The 10055-nt window shown below is 40.0% G+C and overlaps 1 protein-coding gene across 1 annotated transcript in view; it reads left to right on the top strand.

Annotated features, from left to right (window-relative positions):
- The first annotated feature begins 7326 nt into the window (after positions 1-7326).
- LOC126188644 (odorant receptor Or2-like) overlaps positions 7327-10055 on the top strand; it is a 63056-nt gene continuing 60327 nt past the window's right edge. The window contains exon 1 of the mRNA XM_049930246.1: positions 7327-8147. Coding sequence (XP_049786203.1) covers positions 7327-8147 — 821 coding nt within the window. The remainder of the gene's footprint in view (positions 8148-10055) is intronic.

Here is a 10055-nt window from a genome sequence, read left to right as displayed (position 1 = left end):
ATAGATTGTATTTCTGTTCTAACATGGTCTAACACAAAATTTAGTATGCTCACGAATACGAAATTGGTGTGGATATCGCTTGATTGTTCCTGTTTTGTGAGTAAAAACTGTGGAATGTGCTTGTGAAATCTCAAAAAGGTCCTGCCTATCAGTGTCATTACAGTTCTCAATTGTTTGAATTTTATTCTTAATTAACAAAAATGGTTCAAATGGCTCTGAGCACTATGGGACTTAACAGCTGTGGTCATCAGTCCCCTAGAACTTAGAACTACTTAAACCTAACTAACCTATGGACATCACACACATCCATGCCCGAGGCAGGATTCGAACCTGCGACCGTAGCAGTCGCGCGGTTCCGGACTGCGCGCCTAGAACCGCGAGACCACCGCGGCCGGCCTGAATTAACAGATTTGTATTAAATACACCATCAATATAATCCCCGTCAGTACTTTCAGAGTGATTGTTAGTGTCAAGTTCCGTCGAAAGTACCGAACTGTTGTCTAACAGGAGGTAAAGCCGATTAATTTCCTTGTCAGATGTCCCTAATGTCTTCCATTTTTACGTAATTACTAGCCACGGCAGCTATGTCGTCAGCTTCATAAGTACATTTTGTGGCTGCCAGCGGTGTGAGTCATTGCCTACTGTCTCTTTGTTGGCGAGCATCGTTATTGGGATTAGGAGGCCTAACTTCTATAAATTCACCTTGCCCTGCCCTGTTTGAATCCCGCCAGTTCTGATGAAATTCAGGTCTGTCGTTATGATTATATCGTCTGTCGTCATGTCGGTAGTTTCCATAGTTCCTTTCTTGTCGGCCATGTGGTGGAGAATTTCTCCCGGAATCGTAACTGCGCGGTGGACCGTTGCGTCTGAAGTTATTCTGTCTCCCTTGATAATAGGACGTAGGACGTACACACTTCCTCGCACTTCACAGTGCTGATAGAGTGTGCATGTACATTTTAATGTAGATGCAGATGCGATGTAGATATTTCTGAAGTAATGTAACGCATGGTAACTGAACGTGACGGTGCCTGTGAATGCACTAAGATTGTACACTTCTTTATAACTCTATTATAAATAAAAAGTATCAGGCCAAATCGCATCAGTTTTAATCGTACTGATGAGTGCCTATTTTGGTGTTGTAACAACCGTCATTAGAGAAATTTATATTAATGTGATACAGTGTGTTTCGTAATCCTATTACACGCTTCTTGAGGTTGTAGGCCGAGCTTAGTAGACAGGCCTGAAGTTTTAGTAAGAGACGCATGTCCGAAATTGTATGGTGTGGGTATAAAATAAGCTGGAAGATCAGATCACTTTCAAATCTCCCGTTTCACAGCACGTACACAGACTGAGAAGGGGAGGCCGTCATCAGACCATGTTGCAATTATGACATCACGTACCAATTTCGCCCGACTACAACAACGGCTGCGAGAAAGTTCTTTAAAAAAGTCTTAAACAATATTCACAAGGTGCATATATTAGAGGTAAAAATGAACCGTTATATATCTTTTAAAACAACGTTTCGAGTGCTGTTAATTGCAAGTAGCACTGCAAAAAAATTTTGTCTTCTTCAGTTTTATCTGCTTCTAAATTTTCAAGACACAATAAGACGCACTCACAGGTAGCGATGTTCCTGTTCCCGAATGTCAACTAGGCTGCGACGGAGCTTCTCTTCAGTTGATAACTGAAGCGTTTTCTCGTTCCCGACCAATAAGGATACACATGGTAACTCGCATTGAATGTACGCACATGTAAAAACAAAAAAGAACATAATCAAGTTTTAGAGAAATATTTGTTACAGTACACTGTTATTTTTTCAAATCTTATTTACAAGTGTAATGCAGAAGAGGGATGTTTGCAAATACGTGAATTTGAAACTTTGTTACCCCACTGATATAAATAAACATTTTCGTACTTTTCAATACCGCACAATCGTTGAATGTGTCAACATCAATCACATCACAATGTACCTGTGAAGAACTACGCTACCCACGTAGCACGAATTTGATTAAAAATGTGCATGTAACTGCTTCTCGTCTTGTCCCATGCAGATACCTAGCTTCACGATAAGATGTTCACATCATGTAGTCCGTAAAGTTTTCCTATCACATGCAGAAGTGTCTAAAATCTCAAATGATCAGCACGTTAGCTTTTTGATTTAGTTACTTTAATTAACTTTGTCAGTTAATTTAAAAAGAACATGATATTTCCAGTGGGAAAAAACAAAAAAGGGTTGAAACGCTAGTATCTTGCTATTTCACACAGGTAACTTGTTTAAGCTGCTCCACGAGAGAAATCATACGTTTATACACTCAAAATGGGTGGGATGCAACAAATATACTAATTATTTGCATATGATGCAGATATGCACCAATGAAAATACTTGAAGGATAAGTGGAGATCTGTTCATCATTAATATTTGGTTTCAAATGAAAATAATTACATTTGGTTATCATGTAACTACGTTAGACAATTACTGAAATTTTTTAGCTTTGTTCAGAAGATCTGACAACGGTTCATCGTGATGCATCTTACCTCATCAGGACCCAAGTTAATGTGATTTAGAAGAAAAAATGTCAAGACGCACGTCATAAAATCTTTTATTATTTTTACCTTACAATTTTTTGTACATTTAGATAAAATGTAGTACTAACGGATGAACAGTGTTAGACAATGTTAGTGTAAATGCTTAGAACGGAAAACGAATTTTGTGTAAACTTCTCCCGTTCCAAAGAGGAAGAAAAAGGCCTCGGGCTGTGCTGGTACGATATGTAACAATTTATGGGTCCCGTTGGGACAAAATTCCTTCCATTGTCACGCAAATAAAAAACCTGCGCTGGCAGACGACTGAAGACAAATGTAGTCATAATGTATTTGCGTCGTTCGTAGGACCAGTGTGAAGTGAATAATCTAGAGATATTTTTCATACCCGTACGTACTACTCTCTTAGAGAACGTGAAGACAAGATCGGGTTAACTACAGCACGCATAGAGGCGTTGCTTATTCTTTCCACGCTTCATACACGACGGGAACGAGAAAAATACCAACATTTAGTACCTCACTAAGCATCTTCTGCCATGCACTCCACAGTAGATTGCAAACAACTTACGTAAATGTAGATGCAGAGGCTTCTCGTGCCTATGTTTCACAACAGAACTCGCGATTAACAAATTTAATGTGGCTGTCACGGACAAGGACCTGAATTAAGTTGCTGTTGACCCAGTGGCAACTAGAAGGACGACATAGGAATAGACAATGGACTCTCTTAAGTTCACTTCAAAACAACTGAGGGAAAGAAGCATGACACTTAACACTTTATGCATGCTGGAAAAATGACAGTGACGGGATGAAGCAGATATGGGAAGATAAGGACAAGGAAACAATAGCTAGCTAGTGAATCTGCCTGCTCTTTAGAGGACCAAACTTAATAATAATAATAAATTAATTAATTAATTAATTAATAAAACACATTCCAGGAGATTGCGAAAATGAGTTACTTCAACCGTTACACAGGAAGGGAGAAGGAACAGGTGTAAATAATCGCAGAGGAGTCTCGCTAATATTAACTGCATACACAGAAACAACTTGAACCAAAAATTGGAGGATATCAGGCAGGATTAACACCAGGCCGTTCGTTTCCATAGCAGATCTTGAACCTAAAGCTAATCATAAGACTTCATAAATTTGTAAGAAAAATTAAGTTCGCACATCTATTAATTTCAATAAAACCTAAGACTCAGGTGACCGCGACTCACTCTTTCTAACGTTAAAAGATTAAGGTCAATAACTGATAACACTTTCAGTTATAAAACATACACTGAGAGACACAACGTCAAATATTAAATTTATGGGGGAAATCTCAGACAGTTTCGAAATCAGAATCGAAATAAGACAATAATAAGGCTGTTTCCATTATTTTTCAACTGTGTCCCTGAAAAACAATGGCGCAAAGAGTAATCAATCCTCAAAATTGATCAACCAATAACTCTAGGCTGAAGCAAGTTATCTGTAGATTACTTAGCATTTGCAAATGATTTAGCAGTCTTAACTCGCAACATTTCATCAGCCCAGAGTCTGACCGAACTCTTGAAAGAAACTATAGGAAGAGTTGGTCTACTGGGATCTTTTGAAAAGACAGAATACGTGCCCTGCAACAAACATGCGCCAAAATTCATGGAGACCAACTATAGAAAAATTAAACGAGTCCCGCAATTTAAATGCTTTAAATATCTTAGTGAATACACTCCAAAAGTGGAATCGAAACCAAGACAAACGAAATTAAATGCAAGAAGATGGAAACTGCATTAACAATTTACCCAAAATGGCTACACATAAGGAATGGATTTCCAAGCGTACAAAATTAAGACATTACAAGGCAGTAATTAAACAAGAATGCCTGTATAGAACCGAAACTATAACTGAACAGGAAAATAGAAATGATAACAGTGAGAAAGAGTAAGCTAAAATCCTAAGAAAAAGCCCAGGTCCAAAACGTCTAGACGAACAACACCGATTCATTGTCAGAAGGAATCGGGAAATTGGTCAATACATAAATATCCGTAGTGACATTAGAAAATGCAGAGGAAGGTTCTATGAACACATTAAAATAATGAACCCAGACAACTCAGAAAACAGTCGAATTCTTTAACGACAGGGGTAAGGCCGAAACGAACACGACGAATGGATTGGCGAAATCGAAACTGATCTGCAATTGGCAGGGATTACACAGAATATGTCGAAAAACAACGAAGTCTTCAAATCCTAAATTCACAATTGCAAGATCACCAAAAGGAAAAACCAAAGAAGAAGACTGGGAAAACATGGTTTGAACAGAGAAAAAAAGCCCACGGGAAGATAATGAAAGAAATACAGACACAAAGGGTGGCACATACCCACCTCTAAACACTTTGCTCAGTCCTTACAGACGTATTCGCAAATGATAGTAAATAATTAACCTGCATCCAGTTAGACCTCGTGTGTCTCATAATGCAATGGGCATGTTACTTTTACCTTTTTTCTGCAAATAAAGAATTATTTCGATAAAGACGGGAAGTAGAGTTTTCTAACGTGATTAGATTATATTACATCAGATGTACTTTTCGTTCCAATAGATTCTTAGTGGGGAGATCCACCCCGATGTACAACATGTCAGAAAAACAAGAAAACACAAGAAATATTTACCTCGAAAAACAAATACTCAAATGTACCTTCCACAGACACTATGTGAAATGGTCCTCATGGATGTGAAATAAGTTGAAAAAATCTTAAACATGTTTCATGTAAAAGGTAATGATTAACTTGTCCCAAAACAGGTAGATGTTCAATACACTGAGCTTATATGATAATTCTTAGGCTATTGTAGCCATGCATCATCAATAGAAATATCATTTTACAGCGCTTACTGCACTGGATTTGTTCAGCGGAATAGAAGGGTCTGGCCACCAGTAAACCCTACAGGCTCCTCTTAATCTGAACCTTATTAGCAACTAAACTTTTTATAGCTGCTAGCAAGTTATTGAAAATGTGTGTCCCTGAATAAGGGGGATCTTTTTGGACCAAAGTAAGTGACTTCGAATATTTGTGAAGATTATTCTTATTTCCGTTACTGATTTCGTGAACTGAGCAGTTGGTTTGCAAAAGAGGAATTTTTAGGATAAATTTCATTAAGTAAAAATATATTGAGAAGCAGTAGCTGATATCCATAGTTCCCTAACCAGTCCTTTGCAGGATAGTCTTAAGACCACAAATAACTCTTATTACACGTTTTTGGATCCGCAAAACTCTGGCTTGGTTAGATGTGTTAACGCAGAAAATAATCCCGTGTTAGATTATGAAAGGAAAGTAAGCATAGTATGCCAGCTTTCTTATTTTTGTATCACCTGCGTCTGACAACATTCGTATTGCTAACAGTGATGTGTTTAGGCTCATCAACAGTTGTGTGGTATGCTCCAACCAGTGAATTTATTATCAAGTTCTAATCCCAAGAATTAAACACTGTCGACTTCTTCTATCTGTTTGTCGTCATATTTAAGGCATAAACGGGTAGAAAACTTCTAACAAGTACTGAACAGCATGTGGTGAGTTAAATTTAATTTTATCCATATTTCGTAGCTTCAGACGTGACTGTATTCAGTACACTGGAGGTATGAATTAAAAAAAAGGCCTTCAGTCACAACTTTTCGTGTTTTATTAAGTACACTATGCATTTCGAACCCTGTGGGTCCATCATCAGGTGTAATTCGTCTTAAAGTTCAGTGTGTTAAAGGTTAGTGAAAAAAATCACACTACATGCATTTCATGCAGTGTGCATCGGGGATCAAACTGTTACTTACGAAACATGGTCGTTGACGTAATAAAGAAGGCCAAATACAGCAGAACTGTCGTTTCGTGGCGTAGCGGCACTTGAATCATAATGCTGGATAAGAAGTGTAACACCTGCTACGTCCAAAGCACTAGTCTCGAGGAATGGGAGGACTGGCAGTAGTCCACATTTCAGCGGTGGAAGACAATCGATTTATGAAAGTCCTCTGGACGCCAAATTATTTATATATACGAGTATAGTTCTGCTACTTCCGCCTGTCGTCTATTACGTCACGTTTAATCCTACGTGAAATACTCTGCTGAACGGAAAAACGGAGATCCTAGCATAATACACGTTCAGTTTACCGATTCCGAGGAACGTTGCGCCTTCGACATCAATTAGAAAACAGAACCTCAAAATGGTTAATTAATTAGCTTAGTAGACGGATTCGGTTCGAGGGACGCAGGCTGTGTTTACAATCAACTTGCAATTACGCATTGTTGTAGTCGAGTCCACTTAACTATTCATTCCAGAATTTCGTTGTCTCGATCGTGAGAAGCATGATTTGTGCTGGCAGTGGAATATTCCCTTTGAACAATACTTGTAATGAAGCGTGTTGTGTAGCAATATATTACTAATTCGTTGGGGACATTTGATTTCTCTCGGGGGATTTTTGAGATGCACAGTGTTCTCGTACAGCTATTGGTGCAAACTATATACATAGGAGTGACGTCAAACTGGTTTCCAAGCCACATCATATGCTTTTAAATACAAGAGTGTATTATGCTAATCAGAAATTCTCTTTAACACGCAGCGAGGTCAGTCCAGCGACCTACGAGCTGTGCAAGAAAAATTTGTTTTGACCCATCTATTGGCTGCCGCTCTTCGTTTATAAGAGCGTCGGCGTGTGGAGGACGTCGCAGCCGGGAGTCTTGTCTCGCCCACATCATCTGAGCTGTCGGTGGCGATACGGAACGGTAGAGCTGAAACCGAGGAGAGTTCCCGTTTTCGGGCAGTCGCTCCCCATGCAGTGGGATTCACAGGCCGTGGAGCCGCTGACGTGGCAGTACGCGGCTGGGTCCGCTCTCCAGTACAACCTGCGCTGGCTGCACGCATTTGGCGTGTGGCCGCTGTCGGGTTCGCCGTTGTTTCGCATCTTCACAGCCACCATCTCCGCGCTGAGCTTGGGACACATCGCCGAAGGCGTCGTCCACCTCTGCACGTTGCGCGGCGACCTGGAGGACTACACGTTGGCACTGTCGTGCTTGTCGATAATGGTCGTCGGTTCGACCAAGGCGGCGTTCTTCCTCTGCAACGAGGCCGGCTACTGTCGTCTGGTGCGGTGGCTGGACGCGCTGGTAAACAGCCAGAGAGAGTACGTGCGGAGCCGGTCTACGCGCGAGGCAATCTTCGAGGAGGTGCAAAGACGCGGTATTCGCATCTCGAAAGCCTTCAACGCGTATAACATCTCCCTGCTCTCTCTTTGGTTCGTTGCACCACTGATGTCACCCGAAAAAAGATTACCTTTCCAGCAACTCCCAGTGACGAACACTACGATCTTGCCCATGTACGCGTATGAGCTGTCTTACGCGTTGCAGGTCATCTCGATGTTTTTCGTTGGTTTAATCCACGTGCAGATGGATAGTTTCTTCATAGTGGTTATGTTTCACATCTCAGCTCAGCTCAAAATTCTGAGCGAGCGCATAGCTGATCTTCAGCTTCGGAGAGGAGACAAGAATGAACTGTTTGAGTCTAATGAAAACAAGAGATTGCAGAAGTCTATGGCTGCTATTGAGGCATATAAACAATTGTGCCTTTGCATCCGCACACATCAGGATATAACAAGGTACAAAATATAGAGAAACCTACACTTCTGTTTTTCCGGGGAACCAATAGAAAAAGACGAGCAGTACTGATTGCAATATTATGAAAGGGAAAGATTGCTGTTCACCATATAGTGGAGATGCTGGGTTGCAGACAGCCACAACAAAACGACTGCTAAACAAGTAAGTTTTCGGCAAAAAGGCCTTCTTCTGAATTAGGCAAAAAACATACACACATTCGCAACTCATAAGCATTCGACCACTGTCTCAGGTTTGGCCTCGGCAGACGTCATTATTTTGTCTAATTCAGAAGAAGGTCTTTTGATCGAAAGCTTACTTGTTTAGCAGCCCTTTTGTTGTGCCTGTCTGCGACTCATCATCTCCACTATATGGTGATTAGTAATTTTTCCTTGTCGTATTATTGTCTTTATTCGATCCTGGATTTTCCATTGTTTGTATTACTTTTTTAACTTTATTCCCTCATAATCCTGACGTAACGTTATGCTACTGCTGAAAAGACCACGGCTCTTGTAAAACCAACATCGTTTTACCCATACGGATGGCACACTACTTTGTTTCTGCCAACATTTACACAAAAGATATTTGTATCGACCAATATGAAAAAATAATCGCTGTTTAAGTTGAATACACGAATTATTACGGTTTCTTGCCTGATATTTGTGAAATACCAACGAACACTCAGTCTTTGTCACTGTATAAGAGGCAAAAGTAATCTTTTTAAACAGTTAGAAAATCTGTATATTCTTCTCCGTTCTGCATAGGCTGTCTTACAGTTGCATGTGGGTCACTCTTCCTCATACACACCGAATTTGAGAACGTTAAAATAATAGTTAAACGCACAGGCTGTTACAGAAGTCCAGTACTCCGAATGGCGTGGCTGACTCGCTTGTCGTGAGCATGTCATTTCTTATGAGAAGCATCATTTATCAGAAATTAACGACAGTGTGCTCGGGAACCCAGAGCGCTCTTACTTAGGTCCCATACCTGTATACGGTCTACACATACGATGCACTTAAATTCACAGCTGGGAGGTTTGCCTTATCTTCAACGGCATGGCTATGTTGAAATCGGTTAATTTTATTTTTGTAGCTCCTTATTCAGAAATATCTGAGTGTGCAAAATTTGAGACATTCAAATCAACCCGAAAAAATTGTTGTCGATGTATCAGGTTCGTAACCATGAAGCTCAGATTGTTATGTCTGTATCGGATGTTGCAACCTGCAGTTGTCTTCAGTTCGATAGAAACCATTCCGCATGTAAGTTAACAGATATCGTTCAAAAGTTGAATGTAGATAAAGATGTAAATCTTGTACATAAGAATTACATCCACAACAGCGCCAAGCGGTATTCTAAAGAAGCTGAAATGCTATCTCAAAATACTGTAATCTCCAAATAGAAAATGTTTTCTCGTAGTACCCGCAGCAAACAAATGTACCTCAAATTACGTCAGAAAAATCCACATGGGAATCTCTCCACTGCACCTTACGAATTAATACATTTGCAAGTTCATATTACACTACTCTTTCAATTAACACGACAATCTACTTAGTTTCCCGAGAACTGAATGCGTTAAACGTGAACGTCATAGTTACCTCGACATTCAGATCTTTACAAAACCAACTTTTCATCACATTACAGATAGAAAAACGAACAGTTACAACCCAAAGATGCTTCCTTGATATGAGTAAGACATTCCAGCTTGTTTCCTAAGGGGCACATATTTATTCCACATGCTACGTACATTAGACGAGTAGGTGGGACTAAGTTGCAGATGCCTGGAACACCTCACCCATAGAGCTAGAGAGAACTTTTTGCTTCCAGCCTCTTTTCCCAAATGGGACATTTTAAACGACTCATATGTTCTGCAAGTCAAGGCAGAGAACAGTGGCCTCAACTATTTGTAATTTTGA

This window comes from Schistocerca cancellata, chromosome 5, assembly GCF_023864275.1.
Source record: "Schistocerca cancellata isolate TAMUIC-IGC-003103 chromosome 5, iqSchCanc2.1, whole genome shotgun sequence".
NCBI lineage: Eukaryota > Metazoa > Arthropoda > Insecta > Orthoptera > Acrididae > Schistocerca > Schistocerca cancellata.
Note: the sequence above shows the minus strand (reverse complement) of the source record. Positions and strands in the feature narration are given on the sequence as shown.